At 39.9% G+C, this 18566-nt stretch overlaps 2 protein-coding genes and 1 long non-coding RNA gene across 3 annotated transcripts in view; 2 read left to right on the top strand and 1 right to left on the bottom strand.

The window, feature by feature from the left end:
* The window catches only part of LOC133733383 (uncharacterized), a 59544-nt gene that overhangs the window by 1491 nt on the left and 39487 nt on the right, over positions 1-18566 (bottom strand). The gene's annotated exons all lie outside the window — the stretch shown is intronic.
* On the top strand, positions 270-3112 carry LOC133728132 (receptor-like protein 2). Its single transcript, XM_062155543.1, has one exon. It carries the CDS (start codon positions 510-512, stop codon positions 2775-2777), a length of 2268 nt encoding a protein of 755 aa, XP_062011527.1. The 5' UTR covers positions 270-509; the 3' UTR covers positions 2778-3112.
* Positions 13172-15802, top strand: LOC133733329 (receptor-like protein 2). The gene has a single exon (XM_062160972.1). It carries the CDS (start codon positions 13222-13224, stop codon positions 15466-15468), a length of 2247 nt encoding a protein of 748 aa, XP_062016956.1. The 5' UTR covers positions 13172-13221; the 3' UTR covers positions 15469-15802.

An 18566-nucleotide genomic window follows, 5' to 3' on the forward strand; every position in this document is an offset into this window, starting at 1 on the left:
ATGCTGTCAATTTTACTCTATCAGAATACGGGAATTTGATCATTATCTTATTAAAAAAAGTAAGTCGTCATTTCCTCTCTAGAATCTAGGAATAAAATTTTGTGTTTTCATTGAAGTAAAAACAATAATGAGTGAGCCACGTACTAATTTTCCGGCTGCCATGAAATTTTTAACAGTATATATGCAACCATTGCAATGCCGGTCAGACTGGGTTTGGACTTGCTGGTTCTCCACTAGCTACTTGTTGTTAGTGCGTGGGGCTGATCTAGTTCTTTGGCATCATTGTGGACTTGAAAATAAGGCTTTATCTTCACTAGCTTACAACAACAAACAACAAAGGGATCACCATCGATCCATAGTCCACGCGAAGACTAGGAACCAAGGGACGAAGGTTTCACCTAGTGAAATAATTTTCTTTGGTTTTGCTTTTACTCTTGCATTACTTTGCTCCTGCTATATAAATACACAAACCTGTGAGCAATCGATCTAAATCTACCTCTAAGAAAGAAATGCTAGTTCAGCCTGCAAACCACGCAATGGTTTCATCCTTAAGCCGCTTCCTTCTCATTTTCATGTTATTGTTTACGCATAATATTCAAGCATGCATCCAAACTCAACGTATTTCTCTCTTGTCCATTGCCTTCACTCTGTCTTCTCCTTCCTTAAACTGGACTTCTAGTAGTTGTTGCTATTGGGAAGGCATTACTTGTAATCGAGATGGTTGGGTCACCCATTTGCAGTTACCCTCCAAAGGGCTCAAACTAAAAGGAGGTATTTTTCCATCATTATCACTTGCAAATCTCACACATCTCACTCACTTGAATCTCTCACACAACTCCCTTTCTGGTTCTCTAGACCAAACTGAATTCTTCTTGTCCTTGAATTATCTCGAAATCCTAGATTTGAGCTATAACCTTCTCTTTGGAGTGTTACCATCTTCTCTACCATCCAGTCATATTCGGATGGTGGATTTTTCCAGCAATCGCTTACATGGTGCCATTCCATCTTCGTTTTTCCAACAAGCTTGGAATTTGACTAGTTTCAATGTCAGTAACAACACCTTTTCAGGTCCTATCCCATCCTCTATTTGTCATCCTTCTTCTTCCTCGTTACGACACCTTGATTTTTCCTTCAATAATTTCAATGGTAGTATATCTTCTGGACTGGGGAAGTGTTCCGAACTGCAGGTCTTCCGTGCTGGTTACAATTACCTGTCAGGATCACTTCCAGAAGATATCTTTAATTCTACCACACTTGAAGAGATTTCACTACCTCTAAATTCATTGTATGGAGCAGTGAGTGATAGAATTTCCAACCTCACCAACCTTACCACTCTTGACCTCTCCTATAACCAATTGAGTGGTGATATCCCTCTCCATCTTGGGAAGCTCTCCAAGTTGAAACACATAATCCTTGATTTCAACTATCTGGAAGGTTCATTTCCCCTATCTCTGACGAATTGCACAAACCTCGTTGAACTACGTATGGGAGCCAACAACTTGGGAGGTGATATCTCCATGCTCAATTTTTCAAAATTTAGCCAACTTAATAAACTCGACTTGCGGAAAAATAACTTCTTTGGTATCTTGCCAAGAAGCCTCTACTCGTGCAAGTTTTTGAAAGCAATTCGAGTGAACTATAATAATCTAGAGGTTCAAATACAGTCTGATATTGTTTCATTGAAATCCCTGTCCTTCCTCTCACTCGGAGGGAACAAACGTTTGACTAATGTCAAAGAGGCATTGAAGATACTGATGGGATGCAAACGCCTTGTAGTCCTATCATTAGCATCTAGTTTTGTAGGCGAGGAACTTCCGGCTGATCTTGGGACGGTTGATTTTGATGGATTCCAAAATCTTCGACTTCTGGATTTGAGTTCCTGTAACCTTACTGGTCAAATCCCTTTGTGGATATCAAAACTCAAAATGCTGGAGATCTTGGACCTGAATCAGAATAGAATCACAGGCTCAATTCCAAGTTGGATGGGGAATCTTCCTAGGCTGTATACTATATCCATGGAATCCAACCTACTTTCAGGACAACTTCCAAAGCAATTCTGCAGGCTACCGATGTTGGTGTCTGAACAAGCTGCAGCTCAACTACATCGTACTGATATTGAATTGCCTATATACATACCCAGTGTTCATGCAAAACCGTTACAGTACAATTATTTATTTTACGCTCCATCAATATACCTACGTGACAATTGCCTTAGTGGGAATATACCTATTGAGATTGGCCAACTGCAGCTTCTCCAACTGCTGGATCTTAGTGCTAACAACTTCTCCGGCAACATTCCAGACCAGATATCTAACCTCAAGTACATGGAGATACTGGATCTCTCCATGAACCATTTGTCTGGAAAAATCCCATCATCATTCACAGGTCTTAATTTCTTATCAAGTTTCAATGTCTCGTACAATAATCTCCGAGGACCAATACCATCAAGCACTCAGCTCCAAAGTTTCGATGCTTCTGCATTTGAGGGGAATCTGAAACTTTGTGGTGCGCCACTTCCAAATAAGTGTCAGACAACAATGGGTGCTGATGCACCTGATATGAGCACCCAAGATGCAGAAACGAAGGAGCAACAAATTCCATGGTTTTATGTTTCTGTTGCACTTGGGTTCATTACAGGATTTTGGGGAGTCTGTGGTCCTTTAGTGCTTATGACGAAGTGGAGGTATGCATATTACCATTTCCTAGACAATGTACAAGACAGGTTCCATGTGATGATAGCAAAGCGTATGGCAAGCATGAAGAGAAGGTTTGTTTAGAAGTTAGATAGTAGTCATGGTACTCCAAAAACTCTTATTGTAATAATCATAATAAACCATTCCCACAAATTTCCATTGACAAGCATGAAATTTTCACATATATTTACTTATACTTCATACGGTGTAGATGTGCCTGTAGTTGGCAAACAGAGGAAATAACCATACATTATTTCTTTTCGTGGCAACTAACAAGAAATTCATATGCACATATTTGCTTCTGTAGGCCACTTGTGTGGAGACATCTTGAGAGCAACAAGCAAAAAATTCTTGCAACAGAGAGAAACATATGCACACCTTATCCTTCTTCAAATTCCAACTCCATTTTAGTTCTTTCTACCTGCAACACCATTAAGGAAACTACATTAGTCCACCAAAGATTAGCATAATATCGACTGGCACTTAAATAAGGTCTAGCATACAACAGACTGATAGAGTCTCCAATCGAGTAATTCATTCAAGCCTAATCAGACAAAGGAAGATGATAGGAGCCAAAAGAAAGCACTTTTAACTTTTAAATGGGAACATATTCTCCAGTGTAAATTTGGGTTAAAGAATTTTCTTCAAACAGAAAATACTAGGGTAAGAAGTTGGATGTTCATGCAAGAGCCTTCTACTCACAGAAAACAGCAACGCGATATCGAAGGTTTAGAGCTTAAGAATTGCAAATTTAGTCTTGGTTTCACTTCAAAGGCAATCATATCTACATATGAATATGTTCCCTTTAAGAATTTGCTGATTATGCATGCTGCCAAAGTTTATTAACTCAGAATTGTCTGCTCAGTGTTTATTAAAGGATCAATGACAAAATAACAATTTCAAGAACTACTGGCTTCATTTTTTTTTTTAATAAGAATATCTGCTCCACTATATCTTGCTTAAAAAGGACAATGGACGTTGCAATTTCATTCTTTACTAAATGAACCATTAATTCAGGGAAACAATGACCAACAGTACAAAGAGCATAATGACACACCAGATATGATTTCACCAATCACCTAAACTTCCTAGACAGGGCACGAGATGGGGCTGATAACTTTCTTACCTTTTGGAGGGTGAAAATGGGGCTGATAACTATCCTCCTAACCCTGAACCCACCATATGAGCATTAGCCTTAAGAATTAGATCATAGATGGGAGTGATAGTGTGATACCAAGTGAAATAGGATTCGACTATTTGCCATTGCAATACATAGGTCAAGTGCCTTTCTATGGCCTTCATAAAAAAATGTACACAGACATACATGATGCAAGTACGAAACTTGAGATTCCAGACTTTCAGAAATGCAGGGTTGGAGTAAAACACCTACAAACTTCTCACAGACATTATCTTTATCAAAGCAAGCAAGTTTTTGGTTGGAAAGGAAAATGGATAAACTTCTTTTCATCATAACCTCAGAAATATGGAAACGAAAGACATAACATAGGTTCAACAAGATGATTTAGCAAATAATTCATCAGAATTCTCCTATTAAAAATTTAAAATGACTACAAGAATCTCTTGATCCTGCATTGTTGCTCTAAATAACCCAAAAACCCAATCAAAAACATTATCTTCCTTTTCCTTTGTTTGATACTTTGATTTGGTTATCAACACAAATGGCATAAACATTTCAGACAAGTTCAATCACTCAGAAGACCAGAATTTTTCAAACTTTCAAAGTTCTTAACTAACAGAATATGGACATAATTAAAACCTAAGCTCATTCTTCATGTACAATAACAACTTTTGTACAAAAAGAAACTCACTCTTTAACTTGAAGTAGAAGTAAATGTTGGCTGTGGTTTCTTTGCTTATTTTGCCCAACTCTTCAAAGTAAAATTAGAAATCTTAGAAACACAAAATCCAGTCTTTCCCATATAATTCACACTAAAAATCCAAATTTACCTCACATTGACTCCACACTAGGTCCTCCTCGGCAAGCCTTCCTCTTACATACAGGAATATCCTCAAACTGTTTAGCAGGCAATTTCTCGGACAGAGCCCCAACGTAAAACTCAACTGAATCAGACCCTTGTTCCATATGCATCCCCGTCACGGAAACCCAAATAAACAGCTTCTTGGCTTGAATCCCCGACACATCGGAAACAGAGCCCAAACTCAGCTTCCCTTTGATGTCCTTGTTGTAGTACACCAACTGATCCAAGTGAAGATAACATGGGTTTTCGAGATGGATCTCGAAGGTTCCATCGTCGGAGAGAGTGTAGGATCTTACGTTGTCGGGTCACAGACCCCTTGGGAGGCCGTACTTGGGGAGGAGGTCATGGACGTCTGTGATTGATTGGAGCGAGGTGGATGGACGGCTGGGGTTGGGTTTGAGGTCTATGAGGGATTGAGATAATTGGGTTTCTGAGAAGAGGGATAGGAGTAGAAGGTAGAGAGAGATTTGGGTGATGAATGAGGCCATTGATGATGAGCTATAGGAGAAGAAGATAGGTGGGAATTGACTTTGGGAAGAACAGGGGAACAGAAGCGAAGTAATTTAGATGAGTAGGGAAGGGTAAAGATGGGAAGAAAATTGTTTCATTGTTGGTAGGTATTTCTTGTTGGAGGGAAATTTCCAATTGAGAGCATATATGATGTAATAAAAGAATTTTTTTTTTCAGTCAATTATATATCACTAAAATCAAATTTGGTTCTTTCTTGGTCATCCAATATCCAAATGATACGTAGAAAGAGACCTGAATAATTTGCATTGAGCCAATTTGAAAGTTTGAAGTCTAGCTAAATAAGACCCCATCCAAATTCAAATTGAATTTAAGTCTAGCTAAACCCTCGTTACTTTATTTTTAAGTGGTTGGCTACTGATCGATTTGGCTGATTTATTTGATATTTATAATTAATCAGGTTAGTTCAGATGATAAAATGAAATTAAATAAAATATCTAAAATATGTACGATCCCTTAAATAAAAAAATAAATCTCGAGTAAAAGAATGTAAAAGAGATATATTTTTGGAGTATGTCTGTCTTTTACATGTCTACAACATGTATGTATCACTTTTTGTGAGAGTCGTATTGGCATTGTCAATCTTGCTTCCACATGGTCACAAAACTTGGCTATAGATTCCATGACAAATTATGGGCCAAATATCTTCCATAAGTTGTCTATATGAAAATGATACGCATATGTCTTAATGCCGTTCAGACTGCGTTATGGACTTGCTGATCCTTCTGGGAACTTATGCATGTGGTCAGTAGAACTAGGCTGATCATGGCACAGTTCGTTCTTATAATAATTATATATTTGTTTAAGGAAAACTGAATTGGGAGAGAATTGAGTCGTACTTTCATTGATAATAGGAGCCTCTTTATATAGAGGATTACAAGCATAGAGATAGAGTTATACATGGAAACATAATCGTACATTGATTAGATATCTCCTAAGATTCTCCGAGAATATCTCTAATATAAACCATATTTCAACTAGAGCAAGTAACCTCTAATTTGGGCCAGACACATATTCTGGATTTACTTGAACACTCCCCCTTGTGTCGCCCAAACGTGGTGCTTCTCTCGTTGCCTCGCTAAAAACCTTGCCGAGTAACAAAAACCCAGTGGGAAAAAAATAACCTCGGTCGAAGGGGAAAAAGAGCACAACACACCCTTCACGTTTCGAGACCATACATGCAGACATCTCCCCTTGATGTCTGCATCTCCCCCTGATGACTACGGTCATGGGAGTTCAGATAACTTCCGCAAACGATGCTACCAACATGTTCCTCGAAAGTGGAATATAGGCAATGACTTAGTGAGCAAGTCTGCCATATTGTCCTCAGATCGAACCTAGTTCACTTTGATCTTGAGGAGAGTTTGTTGTTGCTGATTATACTTGGTGTGGTCGTTTTTGATGTAGCCTTGCTTCAAAACAAGCAGCATTATCCTATATGCTCGTAGGCTCATCTGTGGTAGACTTCAAACCACAATTGTTCGAACATGCGTAACTATGAATCCAATCCATATACATTCACGAATCATTTCGTGAAGAACAATAATCTCTGCATTGTTCGAAGATATAGCGACTAAGGTCTATTCTATAGACCTCCAAAATATCACAGTCTTTACCCATGGTGAACACTTAACCAGTTTGGGAATGACCTTTGTATGGGTCAGAGAGATACCCAATATCAGCAAAACCTTCCAAAATACATGTCGTTTTGGGATGGGGATAGAGGACGCAGGCTAGTGTTGGCGGCGTTCCTTGTGTGTGATGGGTCTGAATCCATCATCTCTCTGTTGGGATAGAACAAGCCCATATCAATTGTACATCTCAAGTACTGAAAGATATCTTTTACACCAATCCTAATGGCGTCGCGTTGGCGCAGAGCTATATCTTAGCTAACAAGCTTACTGCAAATGAGATGTCCGGTCTTGTGTATTTAGCTAAGTACAATAATGCGCCTATTGTACTAAGTAAGGCACTTCTGCCTCTAGCACATCTTCCTTATCATCCTTTCGACGAAAAGGATCATTTTCAGGATCAAGACTACGGACGATCATGGGGGTGCTTGAAGGCTTGACCTTGTCAAAATGCCTAAGCATCTATCGACACGATGCTCAAGTTCCAAACCGAGACATAATCGTGTTCTCCCAAAATCCTTCATCTCAAACTCGGATTTCAAATGTTCAGCGGTTTCCCTTAACTCTTTAAAGGCTTCCAATGAAGATCATGTCCAACATGAATCGCGATAGAATCCGAAACTTGTTATAGAAACGCGTGGGCATATCCCTTCCCAATCAAGTAGTCACTTTAGTGAGCGTTTCAATCTTATTGTAAACGCGCTCCGTGGTCTAGAGCCACTTGACTTGGGTAGATGAAGTTCACAATGAACCTTCATGTATATTCCGTATCTAGATCCCCATATAGATACGTAGTGACCACATTTGTAAGCTGCATGTTCAGTTATTCAGAAACTACCAAACTGACAAGGTAGTGGAGTGCAATGACATCCATTACGAGAGAATATGTCTCATCGTAGTCGATTCCAGGGCGTTTTGTGAGAAGCCTTGCGCCATAAGGCGAGATTGCCATATCTTTTTCTCATCACGCTTTCTAACGAAGACCCATTAGTCAATAGGTTTTACGTTAGGAGGTGTTGGAATCACTGGCTCAAAAACCTTCCTCTTCGTTAGAGAATCCAACTTAATCTGGATCGCATCTTTCCATTTAGGCCAAATCTCTCTACGTTGGCATTCATTCATCAACGAAGCGTTGTTCGATATCATCTGACTCAACAAACTCATGCGCAACGAAATGCGCAACTACATCATCAATTATGATGGAGTTTCTATCCCACGTCTCATGTACACTAGTGTAAGTTTCATAGAGCTCTATATTCTCAGGAATAGGTTCTGAAGTTGAGGCGTCCCCCAATGATAACCATAACCCGGAAGATACTCATGAGACGGATTTTGAGTGTCGATGATCAAAGGATTGGAATGTGCCAAAGTATCATTCGAACTCACGGGCCTCCCACGCATCCTAGCTGGGGCCATGGCCTATAACGCCAGAGTGTCACTCTCTTTGGCATTGGCGCCATGCCTACCTCCGTGTAAGGTGGCGTTACGTCCTCTCGTAGAGACGTCCTTCCTTGCAGGCATGTTTGCAGCATATTTGTGTGATCTCGTCACTTTAGTAGGGATCAGGATGAGACATAGTGGGGACAGACCACGACAATTCCTGTCGTTCCTGCTGAACATCTGTGTTCTTATCTCCCCCTAACGATGGGAAGACTGTCTCATCAAAGTGACATCCGCAAATCTAGCGGTAAGGAGATCACCTAGCAAGGGCATGAAGTGGCGGACGATTGTTGGAGTCTCAAATCCAACTGAGTTGCCCATTCGTCTGTAAGGACCCATTATAGAGCGCTGTGGCGGCGCAATTAGCACATAAAGGCACACTCAAATATGCGTAAGTACGATACTTGTACCTAGTCATTAGCTGTAACGCAGAGGTAGGTTGAGTGGCGGTGGGTCGTAGACGAATTAGCATAGCTGCATGTGATATTGCATCACCCCAAGCGGATATAAGGAAATTAGTGCGCATTACCAATGTCCAGACTACCATCGTAGTCGTTTCCGCGAGACCAATTGGGTGTGTTTATGAGAATATAATGTCCAACATTAGTCCCAATGCAATAACCATCGAAAGTCTTCGATGTAAACTCTCTAGCATTGTTAAGTCCAATTGACGGAAGATGATGATCCGAGGAGTGAGCCCGTTGTCATATGATATGTGTTAGAAGTGTAGCATAAGCAGCATTTACAGATGGGCAATGACACAACACATGACCAGCGTGTTTGCGTATCAACCAATATCATGAGATATTTAAATGTCCACAAGTTGGTTGAATCAGTCCATAGAATCCCCATGGATTCTATGTAAGAACATAATGAGTATTTTCATATCCTTTGCATAGGACCGTCTCAGTCCTAATTTCCCTAAGGAACGGGCTTTGTAAAACGAGCGAGAGGTTTTCCTTTGCATAGGACCATCTCAGTCCTAATTAGTCCTAATTTCCCTATGGAACGGGCTTTGTAAAACGAGCGAGAGGTTTTAGAAGCAACCAATGAGAATTTTGGTTGGGCCTGAGCGTCTGAAATGCTATTTGAAGCAAGTTGGTGATTGCAGCATCACCTAGGGCGCCATCACCATGATGGACGCCATCCATGGCGTCATGGATAGGGACTGCGCTAGCCCCAGGCTGGTGGTGGATGGAGGCGGTGCCCTAGGCAGCTGCGTCGGTCACACTTAGTCCAGAAATCAACTTTTGATTCATGCTTCATTTCGCTTGAAAGAAATGATGTCCATGTGAAGTCTTTAGTAGACGGATCATCATATCATGACTAGGATGATCTATCCTGTCGGGACAAAGCCAATATGTGTCTAAATTCAAGAGATCTTCTCTCATAACTTTATTGGATTTTATAGCTCGATGGTGACATAGAGTCCACTAGAGAGACACATAAACTTCTCTAAGATGCACCTTTATTCGCAATCATTAGAGGTATTGCAAAGAAACTCATTTCCGTTCTCTACATGCATTTTCGCATGGAATCCGTTGGCTATTCATAGGTGCGATTGGCTCTAGAAGCGTAGAGAGTTTCTGTGATAGTAATTAAGGTGCCATTTGGCAAGTGGAACTTGGACTATTCCATGTCCTTGAATTAATACTGATGGCCCAGCCATCGTAGTCACAAAAGTCATATGCTCAGAATCAAAATGGAGTCATAAAGAACTCGAAATTTTATTCATAAGCCAACAGAGTTACATCATTGTCTCTTTGACCAAAGAAAATCTAATCCAAAATGCTAGCTAATGCAAAACAATGGTAGTCATCTAACTTCTTTCGATAATTCCAAAATAAATGTGACCAGATGAGTAGAGAGATGTTGGTGGAGCAAGGCTCGCCTAAGTACCACTAATCTCAGAACCTTCCTAGACATCACACTTACTTTGGGTGAGCCTACTTTGAAGAAAGACTTAAACCATTGGCAGTTACTACAAAGTATATGGCAATTGCCTATTATATCTCTTGGAAAAATAAAGACTTAAACAGAATTGGCGATCTATTGATCCCAGCCAGATTTGTAGTCTTCAACCCTTCACTCTAGATCATCTTCTTGATCTTCTTGTTCCATATAGTGAGCTTCTCTTGCTTCACAATATGCTTTGTAGGCGGTGATGATTTCTTCACGAGCTCTACAAATGTGTGCCCAATAATCAGACACTCCACATCGAGAACATACATCTCTTTGCTCAAACTCCATTGATTGAGGCGCTTTGAAAGCGTCATTTAGATGGCTCTTAGTGTTGGTGGCTCCACCAACATGGCCAGAGGCATTGCCTCCCTATCTCTTTCCACGTTGACCTCTTCGGTTCCGTGTTTGCCTATATTGGCGGTTACATTCCCAAGTAGAGCGATTATATGGACTAGAACGTCCAGAAGTATCCCTAAGGTTAGGGTTTCGCTCTTGGCGCCTTCTCCTAGGGGCGCGACTATAATTGGATTCCGGAATATGCTCTATTTCCACGGATCTCGAATTATAGTTCTTCACAAGGATGTTGTCATGCTTTTCAGCGACATTCATAGCTCCAATGAGCTCATGAAACCTTGTGATCCGTCCTGCAGTAACATCGATTCGATAGTTCTTAGCAACCATCAATGCAGAGACAGGGAAGGTAGAGAGAGTCTTCTCAATCAACATTGCATTTGTGATCTCTTTACCACAGAATTTCATTAAGGATTTAATGTGAAGTGCTTCCGAGTTGTAGTCATGAACTGACTTGAAATCACAGAAGCGGAGGCTATGTCATCTCACTTCTAGGTCAGGAAGCAGAGAGTCACGGACGTTGCCAAATCTATCTTCGAGTGAGACCCACAGCCTTCTGGGGTCTTCTTAATTCATACACTCGTATTGGAGCGAATCATCCATATGACGAGTCATTAGGATGGTAGCTTTCGCCTTATTTACCTCTAAGGCTGCTCTATTTGCTTCCAAAGCTTGAGCTTGCTGACCAGTTAACACGTCCTGGCTAGGCTCGAGAATCGTATCTAGGATTCCATCGGCCTTGAGATGCTGGCGGACATCACGAATCCACCTGTGATATTCAGAGCCAGTTGTTCCCAATGGAGCAAAGTCCAATTTGTTCAGGTTTCTTATCCTGAAAGAGAACAAGAAATTAGGGTTAGTTTCGGAGCGAAAAAAAAAGGCTACCACGAAAACAAATAAAATTTCCGAGCGTAGTCGCTTCCAAGAAATTAGGAATTTCCGAGCGTAGTCACTTCCAAGAAATTAGATTCCAAGAGGGGTTGGATTAGATCAAAAAAATGATGTAAGTGGTCGATCATAAATTCTCTACAAACTCTAAGTTTGGAGATCTCAACAAGCTCCAAGCTTGGAGTGAGCACGAACCCCCATAGTTCGGCTTAAATAGGTCTCCCCTATGATGAAGAAAGGGGGGTAGAAGGAGGGAGTTTGCAAGTCCCCGAAAAAGAAGAGAAATTAAATGTAAAAACTCTAAAAAACGGGAACTTTTAGAAAAAAGACATAGAAATAGGTCGCAGGAAAAGTTGGCCGGAAAAAGTTACCGGAAAACTGCAGGAAAGTTGTCGGCGGTGGTTGACCGGCGTTGACAGCTGACCGGGTTGACTGTTGACCGGCGTTGACGTGGCACTGGTGCTGACGTGTCAGGATGATGTGGCTGTGTTGCTGACGTGGGAGATGACGTGGCGGTCTTGCTGACGTGGCAGCGGCTGTGGGTCAGTGGGTCGAGTTGACTTTGGTCTTCTGGGCCGAGGGCTACACTTCAACATCTGGGTCGAGGTCTGCTTCTCTTTTTCTGGGCCGGGTCCAGTTCTTCTGGGCTTAGGGCTTCTTCTTCTTCTTTCTTCTTTTTCCTTCTGGTCTTTCTGATGGCAAGTGGGTTGTGGGGCCCTCTCTTTTCTTTTCCTTCTTCTTCTTCTGCTGGGCACCGTGCCTTCCTTTCTTTTCTTCTTTCTCTTTCTTCTTTTTCTTCTTTTTCTTCTTCTGGGGCCCGCACCACCCTTTCTTTTCTCCTCATCTTTTCTCTTTCTTTTCTTCTGGCCAAGCACGTGGCTGGCTCTCCCACTTTTTTCTTCAGCCTTTGACTAGGACCTTCTTCTTCCTCTGACGGCATTGACCGAGACGTCCTTCTTCCAGTTCCTTGATCCTGGAGTCAAGGTGCCAATGATGACAAAATTTGACTCTAAAAAAGGCTGTCTGGAAGGTGGCAAACCGGGCAGGAATATTTAGGGTTTGGCTATTAGGTTTTTGGGTTAGGGCTTCGTGCTGATAACGTGTTTAAGGAAAACTGAATTGGGAGAGAATTGAGTCGTACTTTCATTGATAATAGGGGCCTCTTTATATAGAGGATTACAAGCATAGAGATAGAGTTGTACATGGAAACATAATCGTACATTGATTGGATATCTCCTAAGATTCTCCGAGAATATCTCTAATATAAACCCTATTTCAACTAGAGCAAGTAACCTCTAGTTTGGGCCAGACACATATTCTGGATTTATTTGAACAACATTTTATTTATTTATTTTTTTTTTCCAATTTTAAGGCTATGTACTCTATAAGTTAACAGTGACCAGTAGACAGTTATATGAGCAAACGAAGACAAGCTGCCATATGAAATTAAAACAAAATCAGAAAAAGAAAGGTCTCTGTCACAATAATTAGATATAGACTCCATGACAAAATATCTTCAATAATTTGTCTAGCTATATGAAAATGATACTTATCTTTCTTGGTGCCGGTCAGACTGGGTTATTGACTTACTATTTTTCTAGTAACTTAAGTGATCATCAACTAATTTGGCAATGCAGATCAACCTCATTTTAGTTCAATATAAATACAAACGTGAGTGAAATCTGATCTAAACAACGAACAGACTTGCTAGTGCAGCTTTATGACCAAATGGCTAATTCATTCCTCTTCTTCGTACTCTTGATATTCTCTTCCAATATCATATTTGAAAACATTTATGCTTGCAACCAAACTGAACGTAACTCTCTACTGTTCTTAGCTCTCACTCTGTCTTCTCCTCAGTTGAATTGGACTTCCGCTGATTGTTGCAATTGGGAAGGCATTACTTGTAATCGAGATGGTTGGGTCACCCATTTGCAGTTACCCTCCAAAGGGCTCAAACTAAAAGGAGGTATTTTCCCCTCATCATCACTTGCAAATCTCACACATCTCACTCACTTGAATCTCTCCCACAATTCACTCTCTGGTTCTCTAGATCAAACTGAATTCTTCTTGTCCTTGAATGATCTCGAAATCCTAGATTTGAGCTATAACCTTCTTTTTGGAGTGTTACCATCTTCTCTACCATCCAGTCATATTCGGATGGTGGATCTTTCCAGCAATCGTTTACATGGTGCAGTTTCATCTTCTTTTTTCCAACAAGCTTGGAATTTGACTAGTTTCAATGTCAGTAACAACACCATTTCAGGTCCTATCCCATCCTCTATTTGTCGTCCTTGTTCTTCCTCATTACGACACCTTGATTTTTCCTTCAATAATTTCAATGGTAGTATATCTTCTGGATGGGGGAAGTGTTCCAAACTGCAGGTCTTCCGTGCTGGTCACAATTCCCTGTCAGGATCGCTTCCAGAAGACATGTTTAATTCTTCCACTCTTGAAGAGATTTCACTACCTCTGAATTCATTGAATGGAGCAATAAGTGACGGAATTGCCAACCTCACCAACCTCACAACCCTTGACCTCTCCAATAATCAATTGAGTGGTGTGCTCCCACTCCATCTTGGGAAGCTCTCCAAGTTGAAATACATACTCCTTGATTTCAACTATCTGGAAGGTTCATTGCCCCTATCTCTAATGAATTGCACAAACCTCGTTGAACTACGTATGGGAAGCAACAACTTGGGAGGTGATATCTCCCTGCTCAATTTTTCCAAACTTAGCAAACTTAGTAAACTTGGCTTGCGGAAAAATAACTTCTCTGGTATCTTGCCGAGAAGCATCTACTCGTGCAAGTTCTTGAAAGCAATTCAAGTGAATTACAATAATCTAGAGGTTCAAATACAGCCTGAAATTCTTTCATTGAAATCCCTGTCCTTCCTCGCACTTGGTTGGAACAAAGGTTTGACCAATGTGACAGGGGCAATGAAGATACTGATGGGTTGCAAACGTCTCGTATTCCTTTCCTTGGCATCTAGTTTTTTAGGTGAGGAAATGCCGAATGGTGTTGAAATGGCGGATTTTAATGGATTTCAAAATCTTCGACATTTAGATTTGAGTTCATGTAACCTTAGTGGTATAATTCCCTCATGGCTTTCGAAGCTGAAAATGTTACAGGTCTTGGATCTGAGTGGCAACAGAATCACAGGCTCAATTCCAAGTTGGCTGGGGACTCTTCCAAGGCTGCAAACTTTAATACTGGACTTCAACCAACTTTCTGGAGAATTTCCAAAGGAATTGTGCACACTACCTATGTTAGTATCTGGACAAGCTGCAGCTCAAGTAGGTCGTTTTTATCTTGAACTGCCTGTCTACTTCCAACCTAGTGCTGATGCAGTCACAAAACAGTACAATTATTTATTTTTTGTCCCAGTTATATACCTAAGTCACAATTGCCTTAGTGGGAATATACCTATTGAGATTGGCCAATTGCAGCTTCTCCAAGAGCTTGATCTTAGTGCTAACAACTTCTCCGGCAACATTCCAGACCAGATATCTAACCTAAAGTACATGGAGAGACTGGATCTCTCCATGAACCATTTGTCTGGAAAGATCCCGGCATCACTCACAGGTCTTAATTTCTTATCAAGTTTCAATGTCTCGTACAATAATCTTGGAGGACCAATACCATCAAGCACTCAACTCCAAAGTTTCAATGCTTCTGCATTTGAGGGGAATCAACTTTGTGGTGCCCCACTTCCAAATAAGTGTCAGACAACAGAGGGTGCTGATGCACCTGATATGAGCACCCAAGATGCAGACACCGAGGAGCATCAAATTCCATGGTTTTATGTTTCTGTTGCACTTGGGTTCATTACAGGATTTTGGGGAGTCTGTGGAACCTTAGTGCTCATGAGAAAGTGGAGGTATGCATATTACCATTTCCTAGACAATGTACAAGACAGATTCCATGTGATGATAGCAAAGTGTATGGCAAGCATGAGGAGAACGTTTGTTTAGAAGTTATATAGTAGACATAGTACTCTACTACTCTTATTGTAATAATCATAATAAAAAACTTCCCACAAATTTTCATTGACAAGCGTGAAATTTTCACATATATTACTTATAATTCATACGGTGTAGATCAGTGCCTGTAGTTGGCACACAGAGGAAATAATATTGTTATTTCTTTTTGTGGCAACAAGAAATTCATATGCACATATATTTGCTTCTGTAGGCCACTTGTGTGGAGAGAACTTGAGAGCAACAAGCATAAAATTCTTGCAACAGATAGAAACATATGCACACTTTATTCTTCTTCCAATGCCAACTCCATTTTAGTTATTTCTACCTGCAACACCATTAAGGAAACTACATTAGTCCACCAAAGATTAGCATAATTCATTCAAGCCTAATCACACAAAGGAAGATGATAGGAGCCAAAAAAAAAAAAACAAAGCACTATTAACTTTTAAATGGGAACACATTCTCCGGTGTAAATTAGGGTTAAAGAATTTTCTTCAAACAGAAAACACTCGGCTAAGAAGCTCGGTGTTCATGCAAGAGCCTTCTACTCACAGCAAATAACAACACGATATAGAAGGTTTAGAGCTTAAAAATTGCAAATTTGGTCTTGGTTTCAGTTCAAAGGCATTCCTATCTACATATGAATATGAACCCTTGAAGAATTTGCTGATTATGCATGCTGCCAAAGTTTATTAACTCAGAATTGTCTGCTCAGTGTTTATTAAAGGATCAATGACAAAAATAATAATTTCAAAATACTATTGGCTTCATTTTTTTTAATAAGAATATCTGCTCCACTATATCTTGCTTAAAAAGGACAAAGGACGTTGCAATTTCATTCTTTACTAAATGAACATTAATTCAAGGAAACAATGACCAACAGTACAAAGAGCATAATGACACACCAGATTCGATTTCACTAATCACCTAAACTTCCTAAACAGGGCACGAGATGGGGCCGATAACTTTCTAACCTTTTGGAGGGTAAAAATGGGGCTGATAAGTGATAACTATCCTCCTAACCCTGAACCCACCATATGAGCATTGGCCTTAAGAATTCGATCATAGATGGGAGAGATAGTGTGACACCAAGTGAAATAGGATTCGACTATTTGAGCAACCATTGCAATACATAGGTCAAGTGCCTTTCTATGGCCTTCATAAAAAATTGCACACAGACATACATGATGCAAGTACGAAACTTGAGATTCCAAACCTTCAGAAATGCAGGGTTGGAGTAAAACACTACAAACTTCTCACAAAGACAATGTCTATCAAAGCAAGCAAGTTTTTGATTGGAAAGGAAAATGGAAAAACTTCTTTTCATCATAACCTCAGAAATATGGAAAGGAAAGACATAATATAGGTTCAACAAGATGATTTTAGCAAATAATTCATCAGAATTCTGCTGCTAAAAATTTAAAATGACTACAAGAATCTCTTGGTCCTGCAATTGTTGCTCTAAATAACCTAAAAAAAAATTCAAAAACATTATCTTCCTTTTCCTTTGTTTGATACTTTGATTTGGTTATCAACACAAATGGCATAAACATTTCCCACATTCAAGTTCAATCACTGAGAAAACCAGAATTTTTCAAACTTTCAAAGTTCTTAACTAACAGAAAAACGCAAGCTCATTCTTAATGTACAAATAACAAATTTTCTACAAAAAGAAACTCAGTCTTTAACTCGAAGGAGAAGTAAATGTTGGCTGTGGTTTCTTTGCTTATTTTGCCCAACTCTTCAAAGTAAAATTAGAAATCTCAGAAACACAAAATCCAGTCTTTCCCATATAATTCACACTAAAACAGCAGAGGCATTATTTTTCTTTCGAAGTAAAAAATCCAAATTTACCTCACATTGACTCAACACTAGCTCCTCCTCGGCAAGCCTTGCTCTTACATACAGGAATATCCTCGAACTGTTTAGCAGGCAATTTCTCTGACAGAGCCCCAACGTAAAACTCAACTGAATCAGACCCTTGTTCCATATGCATCCCCGTCACGGAAACCCAAATAAATAGCTTCTTGGCTTGAATCCCCGACACATCGGAAACAGAGCCGAAACTCAGCTTCCCTCAAATGTTCTTGTCGTAGTACACCAACTGATCAAAGTGAACATAACATGGGTTTTCGAGATGGATCTCGAAGGTTCCATCGTCAGAGAGAGTGTAGGATCTTACGTTGTCGGGTAACAGACCCCTTGGGAGGCCGTACTTGGGGAGGAGGTCATGGACGTCTGTGATTGATTGGAGCGAGGTGGATGGACGGTTGGGGTTGGGTTTGAGGTCTCTGAGGGATTGAGATAATTGGGTTTCTGAGAAGAGGGTTAGGAGTAGAAGGAAGAGAGAGATTTGGGTTATGGATGAGGCCATTGATGATGAGCTATAGGGAATTGACTTTGGGAAGCACAGGGGAACAGAAGCGAAGTAATTTAGATGAGTAGGGAAGGGTAAAGATGGGAAGAAAATTGTTTCATTGTTGGTAGGTACTTCTTGTAGGAGGGAAATTTCCAATAGAGAGCATATATGTTGTAATAAAAGATTCTTTTTTTTTTCAGTCAATTATATTTCACTGAAATCAAAATTTGGTTCTTTCTTGGTCATCCATTATCCAAATGATACATAGAAAGAGATCTGAATAATTTGCATTGAGCCAATTTGAAAGTTTGAAGTCTAGCTAAATAAGACCCCATCCAAATTCAAATTGAATTTAAGTCTAGTTAAACCCTTGTCACTTTATTTTTATTTTTAAGTGGTTGGCTACCGATTTAGCTGATTTCTTTGATATTATAATTTATCAGGTTAGTTCAGGTATTAAATAAAATATCTCAAATATGTACAATCCCTTAAATAAAAAAATAAATCTCGAGTAAAAAAATGTAAAAGAGATATATTTTTAGAGTATGGCTGTCTTTTACTGTTTTACATGTCTACAATATGTACGTATCACTTTTTGTGAGAGTCACATTGACATTGTCGATCTTGCTTCCACATGGTCACAAAACTTGGCTATAGATTCCATGACAAAATATGGGCCAAATATCTTCCATAATTTGTCTATATGAAAATGATACCGGTATGTCTTAAT

Source organism: Rosa rugosa, chromosome 2 (genome assembly GCF_958449725.1).
Source record: "Rosa rugosa chromosome 2, drRosRugo1.1, whole genome shotgun sequence".
NCBI lineage: Eukaryota > Viridiplantae > Streptophyta > Magnoliopsida > Rosales > Rosaceae > Rosa > Rosa rugosa.